This window comes from Coenobita brevimanus, chromosome 55, assembly GCF_032717465.1.
Source record: "Coenobita brevimanus isolate Jiangsu-jjx chromosome 55, ASM3271746v2, whole genome shotgun sequence".
Taxonomy (NCBI): domain Eukaryota; kingdom Metazoa; phylum Arthropoda; class Malacostraca; order Decapoda; family Coenobitidae; genus Coenobita; species Coenobita brevimanus.
Window position 1 is genome coordinate 62,196,747 of NC_137008.1, and position 22,928 is coordinate 62,219,674.

The 22,928-nt window shown below is 43.7% G+C and overlaps 1 protein-coding gene across 1 annotated transcript in view; it reads left to right on the plus strand.

Moving 5' to 3' along the window:
• The first annotated feature begins 7,646 nt into the window (after nucleotides 1-7,646).
• LOC145401347 (neural cell adhesion molecule 2-like) overlaps nucleotides 7,647-22,928 on the plus strand; it is a 61,644-nt gene continuing 46,362 nt past the window's right edge. The window contains exons 1-3 of the mRNA XM_080273672.1: nucleotides 7,647-7,781; nucleotides 8,164-8,173; nucleotides 10,124-10,253. Coding sequence (XP_080129798.1) covers nucleotides 7,647-7,781; nucleotides 8,164-8,173; nucleotides 10,124-10,253 — 275 coding nt within the window. The remainder of the gene's footprint in view (nucleotides 7,782-8,163; nucleotides 8,174-10,123; nucleotides 10,254-22,928) is intronic.

Genomic DNA, 22,928 nt, shown 5'->3' on the forward strand with positions numbered 1-22,928 from the left:
CACACACACACACACACACACACACACACACACACACACACACACACACACACACACACACACTCCTTTCTTCCTCCGCCTAGGTATCACAGTATTACAGGTACTTGCAAGGAAGTTCAAAAAATACTTTGCCTTCGAATCTGTTCTCCCTTTATTGTCTCAGGAATTTGTTCATTTTCACGTTCACTAAAACCCAGGAACGTGATACTTTAATTTGTACCGTATATACAAAGGCTTTTTCTTCTTCTGTTCTGGCAAAATCAATTATCTGTATTTTCGTTCTTTGGCTTCACAAGATATGACAAGTACCTTTCTGACATTTCCCAGCTTCCAAGAAATAGTCTCTGATGCAGTGTCCTTTACTCAGATGCCTCCAGTCCCTCGCTCACATCCTCATTACATACCATCGCCAAGTATTCAGAAACCAGTACAGATTTAGCATTTTCCTTAAGCTGTAGTGGTGTGTGGAGTTCTTACGACAGGACATGAGAAGCTGGTTGAGATGATGGTGCTAATGAGGAGGATTGTATTTAATAATGAGACTGATAATGGCTATATTGATAACCCTCTCATGGTCTAGACAGCTCCAGCATGCAATTCCAATTAACGCCAGACGATTTTATTCAGAAGAAGGAATTATGGATGCCCGAGAGTGTTATTACTGGTGCCATGAACTGTCTAATGATCGGCACAACTCTCTCGTACTATTCCAAGTAGAATTGATGGTTCTGTTTATCGCCTCATGGCAGGAAGATCTCTAGTATTCGATTCCTTGTGATTATGGAAAGCAGAGAGAGAGAGAGAGAGAGAATCTTGGGAACCTGAGGATAACGAGAGCAATGAAAATTACGATAGCGATGAGTTAACATTCTACCACTAAGATCCGATCAGTTTTTGCCATTTTTCCAGCAAGATTTATTATTTTTGGATTTGTTTATTTAGTGTCATATCCTCCAAGCATTATTGACATCGAGACTTCCGTGAAAAGGTAAATGAAATAAAAAATATCCAGAAATTCACCATATAACAACGAAACCAGCCCCACACACCATGCAAGTACCCTTTAAAACAGGCACCGCTGGCAGAAAATATAAAAACTCTCTCTCCCCTTCATAATCAAGTGACTTTCTTTATATACCCAGGTAATTATGGAACACCGTAAAGCTCTTGCCTAATTCGGAACCATTAATTATGTGGCTTAATTGCCTATACACCTAATTAGTAGATATTTTTACCTGCTACATTACAAGGGAGGATTTTTTTTTTTTTTTTAGGGCGAGATCATTTTTTTTTCTTGGTCGTGGAGAATGGTTGTTTTTGTCCTTTGGGTTTCTGTGTGAGGGAGGGGTGGCAGAGTGTGTGTGTGTGTGTGTGTGTGTGTGTGTGTGTGTGTGTGTGTGTGTGTGTGTGTGTGCCTGAAGTTATTCAATAAATCCTACTTCTATTCTCTCACCTGCTCTCTCTCTCTCTCTCTCTCTCTCTCTCTCTCTCTCTCTCTCTCTCTCTCAGCATAGTTAAAACGTAATTTATTTTCCCGACGCAGAAGGAGGTGAAGAAGGAGGAGGCAAGACACAGAAAGGAAGGAGAATGGATGGATGGAGTGCCAGGAGGAGATTAACGAGGAGAGACTGGGATGGGGACGTCAACCTGAAGGGGGGCAGGAAAAACAGGAGAGAGAGAGAGAGAGAGAGAGACAGACAGACAGACAGACAGACAGACAGAAAGAGAGAGAGAGAGAGAGAGAGAGAGAGAGAAGGGGGGAGGGGGGAGATGTCACCCTCGAAGGGACAGGAAAGCAGAGGACATTGAGAGAGAGAGAGAGAGAGAGAGAGAGAGAGAAGGGGGGGAGGCAGAGGGAGTGAGATGTCAACCTCGATGAGGCAAGAAAAACAGGGGACGTTGAGAGAGAGAGAGAGACAGAGAGAGAGAGAGAGAAGGGGGTTGCAGTTGAGTAAGTAAGCGTATGAAGAAAGACTGCCAATGTGCGTGTGTAGTTTGCGTATGTGTGCGTGCCTGACAGTAGTGAGAATGAGTTGAGTGAGTGATCAAGGAAGGAGAGAGAGAGAGAGAGAGAGAGAGAATACACATGATTAATGAGGAAGCGCAGCGAAATGGAAATGTCAGCAACTTGAGGGTCAACAAAAATAGAGTACATGAGAGACAGATAGACAGATAGATAGATAGATAGAGAAACAGACACAAACAGAGACATACAGACAAACAGCCAGATTAAGACTAGCAGTGCCGGCCAGAGAGACAAGTAAACATACTGACAGTGTTCGTACAAAAGAGACAAATCAGAAGAGTGAGTGACAAGTGAATCTGAAAAATGTGGACGAGAACACTGGAGCAGATATCTCATGATGGTGGTGGTGTGGTGTGGTGTGGTGTGGTGGTGGAGTTTGGAATGTGAAAATACTGTACAATCAGAGCGAGGGAAGAAGTTACCCGTGTGTAAGAGAAGAATGCATGATAAGAGAGCAGACAGACGAGGGGGAAGGCAGATGGCGAGATGAATATTATGATGCAGTAAATGTGCAGAAATATGAATGAAGAAATGAAGTTCCTGCGGAGAGGAATACGAATATGTATACATTACTTGTGATATATATATATATATATATATATATATATATATATATATATATATATATATATATATATATTTTATGTGTGTGTGTGTGTGTGTGAGAGAGAGAGAGAGAGAGAGAGAGAGAGAGAACGAATGGAGATATATATTCCGACAGCAAGATGTATGTCGGTATATTTTTGAAAACTCGGAAGAAAATGCAGAAACCTCCAGACGAACAAAGCAGATGAAATTTCTTTAGATATCGAAGTGAATGTGTTAGTAATTTTTTTTTAATCTGAAAAGACGTAGACACATTCCGAAGAACAAAGGAAGATGAATTTATTGAGATGGCGAAGTGAATATGACAGAAAGTTTTCCAGATTTTTACAAAACAGCAAAGACCTCTAAAGGAAATAAATGAATGTTGTTGAAACCCCCAAGTAAAATATGAATATAAATGTTTTACAAAATTCAGATAGAAATACATGCAAAAATATGAAGATCAAAACGAATCAATAAAAGGCGATCTGACGTTGTTACAGTAAAGCCTCAGGAACTGGAAACGAAGGCAGTACGAAGCAAAATTGAAAGAACTCTGCCCAGAACTGGAAACGAACCCAATTCAAAGCAAAACAGAAAGAATATGCCCACAACTGGAAATGGGTCCGAGTTGAACCGAGACTGCTGTATCTTTCCAGTAAACACGTGATTCACTTATTTCTCCCATTGAACGTTTCACGACACTGTAAAACTGAAACACATTAGCAAAAAAATCGAGAGAAATGAAAGTGAATCAAACTATTAGAGACGGCAGGGTGAAGATTAATGATAGTTTTCAAAATAAAAAAAAATAATTGCAATAATCTCGTTAGGATCCAATCAACTAATAACTTTTAAACTAAACTGAAAAAAAATATATATATATATGGAAAAAGAAATAACCTAATGACTCCCGGGCTTTTGCGACACCCTCTTGGCTAAATTTAGTCTTCCGGCGTTAGCAGGAAAACAGCAGAATGCTAGAGTTGTCCCGACCGTGAGAGGGTTAATGGTGTTAGCACCGGTTATCTCAAGCCTATATACAATTAACTTTTAGCTGCAGAAAAAATTATATCGTTTGTCTTTAAAAAAAAAAAAAAAAAAAAAAAAAAAAAAAAGAGGTCTTCCATGATAGGGGTTAATCGTGATAGCAAAAATTTTCACGGGCTCATATTTGACTCACTCTCAGCTCACTCAGGCTCTTGTTGGACTCACTCTCAGCTCACTCAAGCTCTTGTTGGACTCACTCTTAGCTCACTCAGGCTCTTATTTGACTCACTCTCAGCTCACTCATCTCATATGACTCACTATCAGCTCACTCATCTCATATGACTCACTCTCAGCTCACTCAGGCTTTTATATGACCCACTCTCAGCTCACTCAGGCTCTTTTCTGTCTCACTCTCAGCTCACTCAGGCTCGTATTCGACTCACTTTCAGCTAAATAAAATCCTCTCCCATTAATTGTAAATACAATTGTAGAGTAGGACTTACCATGAAGAGGGTAACACGAACAGAAAATATGAAAATACGGAGACGGCGAATTGAATAAATGTGAAATCTTGGGAAACGCAGAAGGATAAGGAAAAAAATCTTGGAAGGAGCAGAGGGAATGATAATGCAAAATCTCCCAAGGAAGAACGTGAGAGTGAGGTGGTGTATGCATGAGAGAGTAAGACGGAGAGAAGGCGAATTACAAGCACAGCGTTTAGATATAGAATTAGTTGTAGGAGTAGTTATAAAATTAGGTATAGAATTGGTTATAGAATTAGTTACAGAATTGGTTATGGAATTAGTTAAAGAAGGCGAGTCAGAAGCAGCGCGTAGTTATAGAGTTGTTGGATAGGAAGTATTGTCCACAGAACTTACCCTTTAATTTGGATTGTCTTTGCTGCCTCCTGACGATTTTTTAAGCCGTAGGAAAGAGGTCGGGTGCTGACGGGGTCACTGAAGGCTAGCATCCAGTTCCTCTAGCTAGAAAAGCCTCCCCTTCCGCCGAATAAAATCGCCTGAAGGTAGCAAGAATGAAGGGAAAGAGACATCGTCGTGGTGAAATAGCTGAAGGAAAAGAGAAGTCGGATCTAAAATTATCCTCTTTTATGGAAGTATTGGAAAGGAAGTTGTATCCATTAACACTTTCCGCCCAAGGTCGTATTTTGTAGTATTCATGCATCTGCCAGACGATTTTACTCAGTTTAGGAGAGGACCCTAGTGGTGAACGGGAGAGAGAGGGCTTCAGTTAAGACCCCTCCAGCTAGAAGTGTGTCTCGGAAGCTCAAGAAACCCCTGTGGAAAGAGCAAGAGCTAAATGAAAGTCCTCGGGCTAAAGGGTTTAAGAAGTGGAGAGAAGCGAAGATATAAATGTTAAGAAACCAGATTTTGCAAGGAGGAGGAAAGGAAATGTTAAGATACCACAGTTCGCAAAGAGGAGGAGGGGGAGGGGGAAGAGGAGGAGGAGGAGGAGGAGGAAGTGAAGAAGAAGAAGAAAAGGAAGGAAGAGGAGGATTAAGAAACTGAAAAGCATGGCGACTCCAAAGCAGATTAGGGAGAAAGAGAATAAGATAAAAGGAACCAGACTGCGAAGAGAAGAGGAGAAGGGACAGAAGTATTAAAGACATGAATATTAGCCTTGCTGGGTGGATAGGAGAGGCAGAAAAGGCAGGAAAGATGGGAAAAATGGGAATGGTAGGAGAAGATAGGAAAGTGACGATAGGAAAGGCAGGAAAATGTGACCGTGAACAAACATTAAATGCAATAAAAGCAGCCATACCTTGCGCGGAGGAGGAGGAGGAGGAGGAAAAAAAAGGAAAGTTTGGAAATGGAAAACAGTTGTATAGTAATAATCTCAGCCAAGCAGCCAAGCATTGTGAGCAGGAAGAGGAAGAGAAAGAAGAAGAAGAGGAGGCCAAGAGGAAGAGAAAGAAGAAGAAGAGGAGGCCAAGAGGAAGAGAAAGAAGAAGAAGAGGAGGCCAAGAGGAAGAGAAAGAAGAAGAAGAGGAGGCCAAGAGGAAGAGAAAGAAGAAGAAGAGGAGGCCAAGAGGAAGAGAAAGAAGAAGAAGAGGAGGCCAAGAGGAAGAGAAAGAAGAAGAAGAGGAGGCCAAGAGGAAGAGAAAGAAGAAGAAGAGGAGGCCAAGAGGAAGAGAAAGAAGAAGAAGAGGAGGCCAAGAGGAAGAGAAAGAAGAAGAAGAGGAGGCCAAGAGGAAGAGAAAGAAGAAGAAGAGGAGGCCAAGAGGAAGAGAAAGAAGAAGAAGAGGAGGCCAAGAGGAAGAGAAAGAAGAAGAAGAGGAGGCCAAGAGGAAGAGAAAGAAGAAGAGGAGGCCAAGAGGAAGAGAAAGAAGAAGAGGAGGCCAAGAGGAAGAGAAAGAAGAAGAGAAGGAGGAGAAACAATATTATAAAGAGGTGGACGAGTAAAGGGAACGAAGATAGCATCATTTAGGAAGAATGGGCGGAATTCTGAAGATGAAGAGACAGTAAATAAAATAAAGATCATTCTGAGTTTGCCAGGAGGAGGAGGAGCCGGAGCAGGAATAGGAGGAAGAAGAAGAAAGGGAAAAGGAAGAGGAGGAGGAGGAGGAGAAGGAATATGAGGAGGAGAGGAGGAGGAGGAAGAAGAAAGGGAAAAGGAAGAGGAGGAGGAGGAGGAGAAGGAATAAGAGGAGGAGGAGAAGGAATAGGAGGAGGAGGAGGAGGAGAAGCAGAAGAAGAAGAAGACGAGCGGCCATAGAGAGAAGGGGTAGGAGGAGGGAGAAGAAGAGAGGCTTGAGGAAAAAGGAGAAGAAAAGAAGTTACTATAAGAAAAAACAGGACGGAGGAGAAGGAAGAGGAAGACGTGCAGAAGCCAGAGGAAGAAGGAGACGATGAGGCGGGAGCGGAAGACAGATGAGGGGAATAAAGCGGAGGAAGCAGCAGGGGGAGGGGGGAGGAGAAGGGGGGGCAGGGAGAGAGAGGAGGGGGGAGCCGAGATAAAGAAGATGCGGAAAGAATGTGACGCTAAGACATCTGCGTCGGAGAGGAGTGGGCGAGACGGGATGGGGAGGGGGTGGGAGGATTTGAGGAGAGGAGAGAGAGTGGGAGGGGTGAGGAGAGAGAGAGGGAGAGATGTGGGGAGAGGACAGGGAGGGGGAGATGGTGGGAGGGGAGAGGAGGGAGACTTGGAGGAGAGGGTGGATTTGAGAAAGAAGAAATTTGTTGGAGGGTGAGGGGAGGGGGGGATTTAGGGCGAGGCTGAAGGGGAGGTTAGGATTGCTGAAGGAGGGAGAGGGGATTAGAAAGGCCGGAATGGGGAGAACAAAGGGGGGAAGTTGGGTCAGAGAAGGGTGAAAGGAAAGTTAGGATGGGGCGGGAAGGAGCAGCAAAGGAGGGGAGAGGCGCAAAGGGAAGGTGGGAGGGAAGGGAGAAGTGTGGACAGTGGAGGAAAGGTGACAAAAGGCTGAATGGGGGAGATGAGGCAGCAAATAGGGATAGGAAAATGAGTGTATACAAAGGACATATGGGACAGTAGGGACGTGTGGGGAAGTAAATGGGGATAGAGGAGTGGAAAGGGATGTGGGGTAGAGAAGGAAGGAAGAGGAGTGGGGAAGGGAAAGAGGGGACTGGAAAGAAGGGGGTAGAGTTAGACATCAGCTGGAGAAAGAGGAAGTGGGGAGGAGGATAGATAGAGAAAGCAGTGTAAGAAAGTAGAGGGAGAGGCAAAAAGGGTTATTAGAAAGGGGAGAAAGGACGAGGAAAAAGGGTGGAAGAAAGAAGGGAGAAAAGGCAGTAGGGGAACAGGGAGAGGGGGGGAGAAAATGGGAAAGGAGGAGGGGGAAAGAGGGAGGGGAGAGAGAAAATAAGAGAGGAAAGCGAAGGGGTGAAGGGGAAAGAGAACAGAGGAGGGAGGGATCTGAGAAAGCAAGAGTGAGTAAGAGGAGGGGAGGACGAGGGGAGAGGAGGGGGAGAGGGGTCTGAAAAAGCAAGAGGGAGAAAGAGGAGGGAAGAAGGGGGGGGGGAGAAGAGTTGGGAGAGAGAAAAGGGACCTCACCACGGAGAATGGGATCATGGCGGAGGTACAAATGTGTTTCCTGCGAGGATTTGTGGGCGGAGGGGGAGCTCAGAGATTCTCCAGCCTCGCCAAGCTTTTCTCCAACCTATTTTTAGACTCGTTAAGCTTTTCTCAGCTCTCGTTTAGTTGCGTTAGGCTTTTCTCCGCGCTCTTTTAGTCTCGTTAAGCTTTCCTCAAGGTTCCTAACTTTAGTGCCTCAGTAAACTTTTCTGAAGGCTCTTTTTGTTTAGGGTAGTATTTCCATGTCCATTAAAAATTTTGTCTCAAGCATCTCTGGTAAAATTTCATCTCTACTCTCGCCGAGCTTCTTTGGAGTTTCTTTGAAGGCATAGTTACCTTTTCTCGTGTTCCCTTGAGGCCTCAGCAACGTTTTCTCGAGTTGCCTAGATTTTATGTCCAGCCTCCCGAAGCTTATCTCAAGTTTCCTTAAAGTTATATTCTTCAGCTTCAACGACCTTTTCTCGAGTTGCCTTTCTTGTCCTGCCTTAAACTGAACTGGGTTAGTTTATCAGAGAAAAGAGCGTTGACCAGTGGCGTGTGTGGGACTTGGAATACTTTTGATCTGAACCTGAATTTAAGAATCGAGTGGGACTGTTGAGGGCTGGGGTGTGTGGTGGTTCGGAGGCTGGCGTGTTCCTACTCGTATCCCAACGTATCTGCAGCGAGTCTGTGTTTCGAAATACAATCCGTGGTGGACATCTGAAGTGTTTCGTATGCCTGCTTCTGTCTGTACGTTTCATGTATTCCACTGACATATCCAGAGAAGACTCGCAAAAGTAGTCACAAAAACACTCCTACTATCTCGTACAGCACTCTCACAACATGCAGCCTGTCCTGATTCGTACTTCAGCAGAATGGTGGATGATGAAAACTAGCCACCACGTTCCCAACAAGGTCTGGTCCTGTCCTGTAGTAGTCCCATTATAGTTAAAATCCACAGTAGCCGCTGAGGACTGTGGCTTCAATATAGATCAGTGGCTTGTGATCATCCTTCCTCTCCAACGATCGGCATTCTGTCATCATTAATTCTGCACTCCACGTCTCTTCTTTAAATTCCTCCCAGCGTCGTCTCAGATTTCAACGAGATGGGCGGATTTAATGTAGTCTTATTCACGAGCGGCTGAAAATAGATATGGGGCAGACACCAAATGGAATACGTAACGCCGAATGGAATACTTTACGCCAAATGGAAGACATAACGCCAAATGGAATACTTAACGCCAAATGGAAGACATAACGCCAAATGGAATACATAACGCCAAATGGAAGACGTAACGCCAAATGGAAGACATAACGCCAAGTGGAAGACATAACGCCAAATGGAAGACAACGCCAAATGGAAGACAGAACGCCGGAGCTCAGCCAGTGTTTGTGAAAGGATTGGAAGTTATAAAAATTGTCTTAATGATGGCAAAGTTCATCTTGAATATATATATATATATATATATATATAGATAGATAGATAGATATAGATATAGATAGATAGATAGTGTGACCTTGACCTGTGACCTAAGCTTTGTAATCAGTGACCCATATTATTTCCGGATCATAATAACATACCTATGAGTCTTGAGGCTTGATTTGCTTAATTTCTGATGACAATTTCTCTCTCTCTCTCTCTCTCTCTCTCTCTGGGGGGGTAGTCGGCGTGTCATAGAGAGGGGCAGTGGAAATATACAAAAAATTTTGACATTTTATTAGGCACTACGCTTCCAAAAGTTATTCCCCTGTCAGCATTCATTCCAGTCAGTCCAGCCGTGTAGGGGGAGACAGACAGGCAGACAGACAGACCGACACATAGGTAGACAGACGGACCGACAGCAACAGGCATTTCAAATCTCCCCGCACAATATGAGAGAGAGAGAGAGAGAGAGAGAGAGAGAGAGAGAGTGGGTAAGAGGGGGAAAGAGTTGATGAGACGAAAAGTCATTAGTTCCACTCGTTTTAGTAAAGCTGAGTGTGTGTGTGAACGCCTGTGCCCCCCTTTAAGTACACACACACACATACAGAGAGAGAGAGAAAGATTCATAATTATACACCCTCGCATGGTCGGGACAGCTGTTAACATGCTATATGTAAAATCAATCGCTAAGACCTTAACCTTTTCTCACACCTTTCCAGACGTGACGAAGAACGGAGGGTGTGGAGACGACAGAAATCTTAACTCTTGTAGCCCATTTTTTTCTCCCAGCAGACGATTTTATTCAGCTGAGGAGTAGCCCATCGTCGTATATGGGTTAAGCATCCACCCTCCAACCATCCACATCCTTACCATCGATCCTTAACCATCCACCCCTTAACCATCCACCCCTTAACCATCCACTCTCTTCCTTAGACGTGGTGGAGGGCGTATAGAGACATGCTTACCCATTACCCTTAGCACATGGTCTTCTGATCATTCATAACCTCTCTAAATATCCATTCTCTCTAACCATCCACTCTCTCTGACCATCCTCTCTCTCTTTCCCCCAGACGTGGTGAAGGACGTGGAGGGCGTGGAGACAGAGGCCGCGAGACTGCCGTGCAACATGTCAGTGGAGGCCGGGGACACTGTTTACCTCGTCCTGTGGTTCAAGGAGGGGCTTACCACACCTATTTACAGGTGAGGCAATCAGTGAGGTTAGTTCCCCAGGTGAGAGTGTGGTAAATTAATTAAAGGATGTGGGTGAGGTGTAAATATGTGAGGGACCACACACACACACACACACACACACACACACACACACACACACACACACACACACACACACACACACACACACACACACACACACACACACACACACACACACACACACACACACACACACACGGTAAATCCGGTACCCGTATTCCCCATCAAATTAAGAGGTTACTTCATGTCCCTAGCACCTCTTCCTTACCGATTTATTCCTACTTCTGGCCTGTTCATATTCGCTCTCATTATAAATATGTAAACACTTCAGCCTTATAAAGATAAAAGAGAACGTCAAGATTCACTATAGTAATCTAGTTGCTAATTAATAGCTGACAGAAGGTCCTTTTAAACACAAAAATAGTCTCAGGTGTTTGACAGGTGAGACTGTGATTAATTATCTCGCCGGCAGGTGTCACGCTTTGTTTACCGTAGCTTGGTCTAAAACTACGATCTCTCCTGTTTCAGTGCTAACTTGTAACAAGACATGAACACTATTTTATGGTGCTAGTAACGAAGAAGTGCTATGAAAAGGATGTACAGTCGTAGTGGTGTCTTGTTTTGTCACTAAGCTACGTGAAATAAGCCTCAAAACGACGCAAATCTCCACCAAGTTAATAATGTGGGTAAACTATTGTGTGTTGTGGACGCCCCGGGGAAGATTATTATGCTAAGTTAATTTTATCCTTTGTGCAGGGGAGATGAGCATGGCAGAGATTCGTCGTGAGAAATTGCTTGGCTCATACATTTTCTGTCTGGCTGAATCGAGAAAGGGTTTGCATACATGGACGGGTTTACGCTGAGCTTTCATACATTAAGAGAGGGACACCTTCATGCGGTGGCACTATTATGACTGAGTTGCTTCGATGCCCAGCTATACAACCGTTCCTCAGTCCGGATGGAGAATGGTGAACTGTAGGGGGAGGGCAACTTCAGTCTGCATTCCACTGGGAACGTGACGAAGTGAATCTGGGGTTGCAACTGCTACTACTACTGCTGAAAATGAAGCGACAGTCCGTTCCCTAAGGTCCAGCAGTTTGTCTTCGTGTCATATACCTTCACATGTCACCTCTTTGTTGCTTATTCCCACCGTCAGTACTAAAATCATACTGTGGTTACCTCATTCAGGACTGGATTGAACGAGTGTAAGTGTAGTTTTGACCCATAGGAAACTTTCACCTCGACATGAGCTTGTGGATGATTAATTCAAGTAACAACCTGTAGATCACGGGAACACGTAACATTGACGGAACAAATTATTTAACCCCTTTTATCTGATGAATTTTAAAAACTTATTCATGGCATCTCCAGGCGATGGTGTTCATTTTGGAGGAGGCTTCATGAACTCGAGGTGTTATATGTAGCCTTCATTAACTACTTAACTACTGAGTCTCCCTCGAAACATAATTAAATCTCTCTGAAAGTAGTCTGCTGAAAACAACAAAAAACGTCGCCAGTATCTAGAGATTTAACCACCGCTGTGACTCTCCATTGATGGCAGCTCGAACGAGAGTGTGTTGATGGCGCTGACGGAAGGAGATTATGCGTCAGATCATTTTTGTGGAGTACGAATGAAACGAGAATGGCGTGGAGGCGTAAGTGATTGCCACATGCATCTCATTTGGCTTGAGTGTCTATGACGTAAGAATGACGTAGAGGCTAAAACGATGTTACGTGTATCCTATTTGCCCTGAGTGCTGATGACGTAAGAATGACGTGAGCTTGTGGGCGAGAGAATTCGAACTGTTTTTGCTCCTGTGATGATGGCTCGAAAGTGTTGTGTAGGTGTTAGTAAGATTAGACTGTGTTCGTGAAGATGGGGATATCGGTAGCCTATTTGTGATATTAAATTGATGTCGATGTAGCAGTGAAATTGCTTACAACGGTGGAAGGGTCTGTTAGTTACCTTACGCACGTGACAGTAGTGTGTTGCGGTCACTGTATTAGTACATGCAATGTATGTATGTATGTAGGTAGGTAGGTAGGTAGAGAGAGAGAGAGAGAGAGAGAGTACCATAATCCGATAATCTTATGCCGCTGCCATCCTGAGTGAACTTAGGGATTAGGCGTTGACAGCACCTAAATATAACTACTTAGATGAGTATTACGAAACCTGAGAGAGAGAGAGAGAGAATCAGATCTTCCGGTAAGGCCGCCAAGGGATTATTATCGACTCACAGGACCTCAATTACAGTAAGAAGATTACCGGAGTCCCCCCCCGGCATCCCACACGGAAAAATATATTCGGCAGAGGACGATTAGGGAGGGAAGAATGATGCCATGAAGTAAGGTACTGCCATGGAAGATTGATGTGTAGTTGCGGTGTGATGTCATGAGTGAAAAACGCTGTGAAATTCGATGGCGTGAAGTGCGAGCGTGGGTGTGAACTTGTGAAGTGCAGTAACGGTGATGTCATAAGTGAAATTCCGGCTTGAAGGATTGAGGTGTAGTTCACGGTGAGGTGTCATGAGTGAAATACGCCGCGGGAATATTCTGAAATAATAGTGTGAATTTCGATCTTGTGCAATTCGATCTCATGAAGTACAGGTGGGAAATTAAGTGAAGTGCAGTGACGATACAATAAGTTTTGTCATAGAGTGAAATACCGCCATGAAGGACTAGGGTACTGTCACGTTTGGTTTCATGAGGCCGAGGGAGGGTGTGAAGTGCATGATGTGAAATTCGATCTCCTGAGTATGGGAGGAAAAACGATGCCTTTAAGTGAAGTATAGTTGTGACACCATGAAATACTGACACTGGTGAAAGGTCGCTTGGATGTATGTATTGTAGCGTCCGGTTTGCATACGCCTGACATGGGCCGCTGGGTTCACTATTTATGTTCAGGCCAAGTTTTACGGGTCCTGCAGTGCACGTGATTTATAAAGCAGGGGCAGCTTTACATTCCGGCACAGGAGACGTGACCTGATTCCACCCTGCCTCACACACGGGTATACTGTACGTGTGGAAGGCTTTTGCGTGTAGGGCGAGAAGTGCGTGTGGAAATCTGTGCTGTGGGGGCGTTTGTGAGTGAGAGAGTCTATCCTCGTCGGGCAAGGAGGCTCCCTAGCACCTCTTCCTTAGCGATTTAGTTCCCAGACTACCCATTAACATCCTCTTTTCTGCTTCCCCTATCGTTTTAATGTCGATATGATTTGCATAAATAAATAAATGAATAATAGATCGTTGAACAGTGTCTTTGATTACCTCAAGAGCGCGCAGCGTTCAAAGAAATTAAAAAAAAAAATCTTAGTTAACAGGCTGCTTGGAGTCACATTCCTTTGAGACATATAAAGCATATTTCCTGAGTGCATGCAACAGTGAAATGTGATATGCCTTGTTGAGCTAAGCTTGGTTGAATTCAGACGAAGTATAATTGTTCAGAATTGCAGTGAATTATTATTTCTCTCTCTCTCTCTCTCTCTCTCTCTCTCTCTCTCTCTCTCTCTCTCTCTCTCTCTCTCTCTCTCTCTCTCTCTCTCTCTCTCTCTCTCTCTCTCGTATTGTATTCCAGCTAAATCCAGACGATTTTCTTCAGCTGAGAGTGAGTCATCATCATCATTATCGTCGTCGTTGTCGTCGTCGTCATTATTATTAGTAGTAGTAGCAGTAGTATAGTAGTAGTAGTAGTAGTAGTAGCATAGTAATAGTAGTAGTAGTAGTAGTATTTTATTTTACTTCACTCTTGGGAAGAACGAAGAAGTCGTGTGTAGGGGCAAAGAATGAAAAAACAAAAGGTCCAGCTCGGCAATTTTGGTACTAAGGTGAATCGATGGTTATTATGGCGATTTACGGTATTATTTTACGTCACCGTTTAGAAAATAGTAAGCAGAGTGCAGAAGCAAGTGAAAGAGAAAAGGCTTGTGGAATGTAGAGGCAAAACGTGAGAAGCAGACAGCAGAGCAAACAAAGGCAGACTGTAGAACCAAGGCGTGAAAAACATAAGACAGACAGTAGCACCAGGGTGGAGGCAAGGGAGTGGGAAACAGGTCAGGCAGGACAATAGCAGTAATAAACAAAACAAATCTCTCAGGGAAAGGTGTTATGAAACTTTCTTAACTGACTAGAGTACGAGCCGCGAACAGAACGCCGTGGGTAAAGGCAAGGGAGTGAGAAACAGAAGGTCAGGCGGGGCAATAGCAGCGTCAAGGTAAATAAATACGCTTGAGAGAGCCCCCCGGAGAGACAGGGACCCGTGCTGCCCATAGAAAGCAGTGTATATGTCCCCTCCCGGCTCGTAACAGTGAAGTAGTCCCACCATTTCGCCCCGCCTCCGACGTCGGCTGTCGTGGGGAGCGCCCTCGCGATGACAGCGCCTGAAATATGCAAGCGAATTTTCTTTTTCCCCCCCCCAGGCATGAACTCGGGGAATATTATTATTTCAGGGCTTGTTTGTTGCGTTTTCATACTGTTTATTTTACTTGATATCTTGGTTACTTTATCTGTTATTGTTGCGGGGATGGGGTGGTTTGTAGGTGTGTGTTTGGCCTGTTTTCATGGGCATGCTGTTAATAGTAATTCCACTTTCGCCCTTTCTCAATTATTGTTTTCTGAATTCTACCTTTCCCAAGCCTCATGTGGAAAAGAAGTAAAGATGGTGACGATGATAACTGGGGAGTGGTTCCAGTATTTCAACCATTCCTCTATTACTATGCAGTCTTTAATCATCTATATAACCCAGTACTTCCATAGCACTGACCCGCCATGTCGTAAACAGTGGCTGGAAAGAATGGTTTGCTCCCGTAACCGATACGCATTACTTCGCTTTGGGCAACAGACGCAGACTTTCCACATTAAATAACTTGGCCACACACCTCCTGATTTAGGGAGTCACTTTTACCTTCCAATGTTAACATTTCGAAGAAGCAGCTGTGACATTTTACGCGTGGCCTCTCACTTGTCTATTATGTAAAAAACGTTCTGTTCTTTCTTGATTTTTTGGTGTGGTAGATAATTTTAAATCTGGAAGAAATAGTTGCTGCATATTATTGACAATGTTATGTTTCTTGAGAGAAGATGGGTTTCTAGTTCAATTATATGTTGATTCTGAACATATGACATTTTTATAACTTCATTTATTTTTGGTGGAATATCATTTACCCTATCAGGTACGTCCATATGTCACACGTGGTCTTATGCATTGGGTTTGCGAGTACAGTTTGAGAGAGAGAGAGAGAGAGAGAGAGAGAGAGAGAGGGAGAGGGAGGGGGAGAGAGAGAGAGAGAGAAGGGAAGATAAGATTAATACGTACTCACTACAAAAGGGTTACCAGAGCAGAAGTACAGTACAAGAATTGTTAGTTGTTCAGCTAAATCTCACGGAATTATTTTTGGATATCACGCAAACCAAACCTAAATTTAGAGACCAAGCCTAAACGTGACAGTAAAACAATTCGATTCTCCCTCCTGAAGTTAAGACCAATGAATGCCAAGGTTAGGACCAGAGTATGTGGCTTTTACGCTTAGGTTAGGCTATGTTAGGTCTTATTTGTTTAATATCCTGAAATAAGACTACGCTACAGAATAATTTACCCAGATTTCACAGAACAGAAAATATAAGAAGACCGCGAAACAAAATAATTTATCCAGATTTCGCTAAACAAATGAGTAATAAAACTGCGCAACTCAGTAATTTACCCAGATTCCACCAAATAAAAAAATATATATATATAAAAAGACTGCGGAACAAAATAATTTAACCCAGATTTCGCAAATATTATAAAAATCACACACGGGTCATTGCCACGGCTGTATGTGGAATCAAACTCCCATAATGGTGGCACTTGTTTATTATTACAATTGAACCATAATATTCCATTGATATTACTGGGTAATAAGAAAAATTGCAGTGTTTTCAGAGCGGTGTTCAGTCATGAGTATGCGTGCTGGAGGTATGAGTCTGGTCGATTGTGAATACAGAAAAAGGATTGTTTTATAAATGTTGTATCCATGACCGTGTGGCATAAACAGACATGGAGAACCTCGCACTAAAAGATACACATTCTACCCACGTTCCGATGTTAGTATGTAAATGTTATTTTTCATTCAATTGAGACGGTTTTTGTAGCCCAGGAAATCATTTATTGCTCTAAGGTGTAACTGCGTACTTGCATGGACAAGCCCTATCGACTTGTTTATGTCCATTGATTACATATATCATAACTTGAAATTAAGAACAGTGGAGAAAATCAGTAGACGGGCGGTTGCTGGGACGAGAGAGAAATTGCTGAGATGCAGGTTTCCCAAGAGTGAATAGAAGAATGCGACTATGAGAGTAAAACAGACGAAGCTAAAAATCCAGTCGTGTGATAAAAATTATACCTGCAGCCATTTCTTTGCAAGAGATAAAAACACAGAGAAAACACCGAGATGTAGATTTTCCAAAAGTAAATGGAAGAGTCCGAAAATAAACAAACAAGCAAGGTAGAAAGATGCAGTTATGTGCAAAAAATTATACAACCATTTCTTCGCAAGAGATTAAACACACACACACACACACACACACACACACACACACACACACACACACACACACACACACACACACACACACACACACACACACACACACACCCTAGGACTGAGAAGCGAGGGAGGGGGGTAGACGGCAGGCATAGAGCACATCTAGATATTAGCTTTACAGAAGTGGCTAAAATGCAAAATAAACAACGGAATAATTTCTTTAGGAGATAAATACTAAAGCCTCCCTTCCCTCCAAGGACCCAGAAAGAACACGTCAACATAGAAGTTTTCCGAAAGAGAATGTTAAAAAATACGGAGGCATATAATACTGTAGACTAATTTTTTCGCAAGAGGTAAAAACAGAGCTTGTGTCGCTGTGAGGGTCTAGGGAGTGGGAGACAAGCAGAACAAATTGATGAAAATAAGATGAGTGATAAAAAAACACACACACACACACACACACACACACACACACAACAGATATTCGTTAGAGACAAAAGCCGAAGTATAAGTTTTCCAAAAGTGAAAATGAAAGTGCAAAAGTGATTAAATAACACACACAAACAATATCCGTATTCCTTCCTTCGGGAGACATAAAAAGAGAGCTTTTGTTGATCTGAGCATCTGGGTACTTGGCTGGTGAGAAGCAGGTTTTCCAAAAATGAGTAAAAAATGAAAATAATGATCTTCTGAAATAAACAAACACGAAAATCTTATTAGCTCACTAGAGAGAAACACCCGAGCGTCTCTTGCGGTGGATATCTGGGCAGCTGATGTGAAGGCAGGCAGGGAACGCGGCCAGAAATACAACTTTTCCCGATGTCAACAAAACTCTCGTCTAGGGTGAGTTTCCTTGTGACTTCAGCTCACCGCATTCCCTGATTTTATTGGTTCCTCTCTTTCTCTCTCCAGCCTGCTCTCATTCTCTGTACACACACACATTCTCTCTCTCTCTCTCATGCAGAATAACAAATATATTTTACAGTTTCGTTATGCATACTCGTGTTTAAAGATTAAGGTGAAAAATAAAACTATCTTTACTTCATCCCTATTCCATCCTCCCCTACCCCTCCTTTCCTGCTATCCCTCTCGCCCTCATTCCCCACTCTCTGTTCGTCTCTTCCCTCCCCTCTTCTCCCACTCTCTCCACCTCTTCTTCTTCCCTTCTCTTCCTTCTCGTCTCTCTCAGTGTTTCTCCATTCCTTCCCATCTTATCCTCACCTTCGCTCTTGTTCATATTTTCCTTCTCCTCAACCCCTTCCCCTCCCACTATACCCCTTCTCTACCACTCACTCCCCCTCCTTCCTCTCCCCCAACACACACACACACACACACACACACACACACACACACACACCGCTCGCTGGTGCAGTGGTAACGTTCTCGCTTGCCATCTGGTAGACGGGAGTTCGCGCCTCGCTCAGGTTGCGAAAAGTTTCACTGACGAAGTGGGTGGTTACTGTCCCCCTTGAGCAAGGGGATGGGTGTGTGCGTGTGTGAAGGTCACAGCCTTGCCCTTAGATCGGACTATATGAGCTCTCAGCTCCCTTCCGGGAGGGTAAAAGCTGACGATCACGACCATCAGGTGATCCTGACCGACCCGGTGAATTACACACACACACACACACACACACATCCCACCCCACCCCACACCCACCCACCAACCCCCATCTCTCCCCTACCTTTTCCCATCCCTCCCCCACCTTTCACCTCCTCCCCCCACCTTTCCCCACCCACACACACGTCGCGTACCATGGAGAGGCGACTGGTGTGGAAAAGTTGGCAGTAAAATGGCCAAGGCAGTTCTGCTTGCCTTGCATCGTCACGCACGCCCTGCCGGAGTTTTTATTATTTTAAGCATTTTTGGCGGCCCCATAATTTAGTTTTTTTGGCAGCGAGAATTCAGTGTGTATGTATGTGGGTGGGTGTAGGTGTGGGTGTGGGTGGGGAGGTTGTGTTCGTGGGTTTCTGTGGGGGGTGGATGAGGGAGGTTTAACATCGAGGGTTCTATGTGTGTGTGTGTGTGTGTGTGTGTGTGTCGCATTTCTCTCCGGGCTCTTCGGGATATCAGTGGAGATTATTTTTAGTCAGTTCGCTTAATTGAATATTGTTGTCTTGTAAAAAAAAAAAATCTAAACAATAAAGACACCATTTTGAAAGGAGTTGGAGCAGCAAATGAAGCAATTATTAATGAATTTTTAGCCTCCTCCTGCCAAGCACTTATCGGATAGGCAGTAGTGAAGCACGTATTAAGCACTTACCAACACACACACACACACACACACACACACACACACACACACACACACACACACACACACACACACACCAGCTTTGCCCTTAGGTGTGTGTGTGTGTGTGTGTATACCTCATCAAATCACCACTCCACTGAACACACATACAAAGTAGCGTCTGTGTACCATGTGTGATTGTAACCCCAAACTTAATAGACCCATCCGTTCATTGTTCGCGGTGGGTCGACTCTTCAATCACGGCATCTATCAGCGCAATGTGGAGGGGTTTACAAAATTAACAGGGCAGCGGTGCATGGGAAATTAATGGCCATTGTAATATTTATGTACTTTGCGTTGGTCTGTGGGGGATAAATATTCATGGGTCGATGCACGATAGATTGGACAGGTATGATTGTATTGGTGGCTGGTTACAGGAGGAAGAGGAGGTAGAAGACGAGGACGAAGAAGAAGAAAAAGAAGAAGGTGAGCGCGGTGGTGAGGAGGATTAGGAGGAAGACGGGAACAGGAAAAGAAGGAATAAAAATAAATAGGAGAAAAAAGAACACGAGGAGGAGGAGAAAAGGGGAAGAGAAGGAGGAAGAAGAAGAGATGGAGGAAGTGAAGTGAGGAGGAGGCCCAACACTCGTCTGATTAATTCCGTATACCTGGGATTTAAATTCTGCTCACGTTTATCAAATTCCCATGATTGTAATGGAAATGGGAAAGAACAGAATTTGTGGAACGCTTGTCACTTCAATAGAAAACAAAACACAGGAGTAATAAATTTTAAGATGTTCGGACCCACTGAGCTGTAAGAAATAGGAGGTCATTGTCAGTGGGAAAGACTGACTGAGGGAGACAGTTTCAGAGTTAACATGCATAATTGAAAGATAGAATGCTGGTTGACTCTTGAATTACAGACATGAGAGAGAAAAGGGGGTAAGAGTGCTTAGCTAGAAAGATGTTGCGTGCCCACCATAATAGAGAGAGAGAGAGAGAGAGAGAGAGAGAGAGAGAGAGATTAAAGCACAACAAGAAAGAGATACCCCCACGATACACATAAACATACCTGCTTTATTTTCAAGCATCGACGCATCTCTTCCCCTCTGGTTCTCCAAATGGCCGAACAGACACCAACTTCATCCTCCGTGAACTCTGACTTTATATGAGTCTGGACTAAAAGGGCATTGGAAAATATATAATGCTCTTGCCGGGATATCAAAGCTGAGGTGAACGGTGCTTGGCTTAAGGTAAAGTGCTGTGGAAGAGTGGGAAGGACACTGAGAGAGAGAGAGAGAGAAATAAAGAGGAGAGAGAAATAAAGAGTGACTCAAAAAACAACAGGGTGAAACAGACACAACAGACAGACTGAGACAGAAACACAGACTGACACAGAGATATAGACAAGAAAAGAACTAGATAACATATGAAGTTTGTATACCAGAGTTATAGGATGGAAGATAAAAGAAAAAAAACTAAAAAATGAGATTGCCAAGGAATCAGGAGAGGAAAAGATGGTGATGGGAGGAGGAGGGGAAAGAAGAGGAGGAGGAGGAGGAGGAGATAATGAAAAGGAGAAGAAAGTAGAATAGAGGGAGGAGGAGGAGGAGGAAGTGGAGCAGGAGGATGTATGAAGCAGTGAAAGGAGCAGAAGAAGAGAAGAGATATAGATAGACAAATAGAGATAAAAATGAAGAAGAGGAAATAGAAGAGATAAAGAGAAATATAGATAAAGAAGAATCAGATAAAGATAGATAAAGGAGAAGAGAAGGTGAAGAAGGAAGAGAGGAAGAGGAGTAAGAGAGCAAAATGTGGCAAGCCGTGAAGTTGGCTGTTCAATATGAGAGCGAGAAGATATCTGGCTGTTTTACATAAAGATGGGCGTTGTTGATGAGACGGCCACACACACACACACACACACACACACACACACACACACACACACACACACACACACACACACACACACACACACACACACACACACACACACACACACACACACACACACACACACACACACACAGGTGGAGAGAAGAGGTCACGAATCGAACTGTCAAATAAAGAACAATATGATAGTAGGGTTGCTGTTGTTTTTGTCTCAAGTTCATTTGAATCGTGAACCCAGTGGACTGCAGACTGAAATTATCCATATCATACAGTCCACCATCCTGCTTTCGGTGGATAGGGTGTTCATGGATGTTCGTATAACCAGGACGCGGGACTGCCCGGTTATTTTCAGTGTCACCGCTTGAAGGCGTCCCTCTCTTGCACCAATGAACAGGAAAATGAAGGCTTTATCCAACCTCTCCACTTGCAAAGGTAGCTCGTGAAGTGAATATTATTAGAGTGAGAGAGAGAGAGAGAGAGAGAGAGAGAGAGAGAGAGAGAGAGAGAGAGAGAGAGAGAGAATTACAGCCTCTTTATCGTCATCCCACTCTACCCTGGGGACCTACATGAACCCCTACGAATAATGTTTTAACCCTTTGATATAATCCGCTTTTCAGTACTCGCACTCCCTTCCCTCCTTTTCGTAGAGAAGTTTTGTATTCTCAGTTGCACTGGGAAGTTTATCATTCCCTCCCTTGCTTGAAAAACTTTGGCATTCCCCCGTTGCATAAAGAACTACCTTGTCTCAGAGGATTCCCGACTGTCCTTATAAATTTCTCCAGTGAACAGAAAATCTCTATCGTGTTGTTATTTGGAAGCCTCTTTACATCAGGCCATTGTAAAGAAAATTCCCTCCTCCTAGATGCTCACTGCACAGGAAGCTCCAATCACCAAGAAACTCCACAGAAATTTTCGTGAATTGAGGTATAGTTTTCGTCATGGATCACTGCATATAAAATTTCCTCTCTCTGGCCGTTCCATGCACAGAATATTTCGTTCATGGCAGAGAAATTCCCCGTCATCAGAAATTTATGCACAGAAATTTCCCTCCATCCGATGTCGGTGCACAGATATTTTCCCTTCATCGTGAGTCGATGCACAGATAATTTTCCTCCATCTCGAGTCGATGCACAGAAAATTTCCCTCCATCGCGAATCGGTGCACAGAAAAGTTCACTCAGTGCGGTGGCTCATTACACAGAAAGCTCCATCCGTCAGATCGTTCGGTGGCACAGAAAAATCCCAGGTCTCCTTTCGGCTGGTGCACAGATAACCCTGAATTCATTGCCAGCCCACCTGATAAATAAGCGACCCTCATAAAAGATGCGGTCTGACAGGAGTGGCTTTGTTCGGCTGTCAGACCTCTCTCATGTGGCTCTGACTAATTTAGACATTGAAGGATTCACCCAGGGTTTGGTATAACGAGCAGAAAATACCCGACACGTAGAAATAATAGATAGTTACCTAATATGCTCGTAGAAATAGTAGGTAATGACTGAATATACAGTGACTAAAGTTATGTTCATTTGACGCGTCTGTGTCTAACGTTGTCACCTGCAAGTCCCCTGAGGTTGCCATAACAGACACGAATTATTTGTTTCATATACTTTTCTTGGACACATTTTTAATAAGCTGTCTGTCTATCTATAGCCAGACGTTTAAATCCCGTAAGCTGTGGCAACAAACAAATCGCCTCCATGTCTCCGTGTCCTCTCCCATTTGGCTGCTTTCCCTCCAAATCATACTCCAGTTCCCATGTATCTCTCCACTCTATCCCTCCATCTAATCCCCGATCTCCCCTTCCCTTTCCACCTTACTCACATACACTCTTCTAGTCAGTCTCTCGTTTTCATCCTCTTCACGATAAAAGGGAAAAGAAAAAAAAAATGAGAATAGCCCTTAAGAAGCCAATAAATGAAGTTAGTGGCTGTAGTTACCGACTATAACTCACATAACATTGAGCCATCCAATCAGGAGGAGTCATCCAGTTCTGATTCGCCAAATAATTCCACTATCACCATG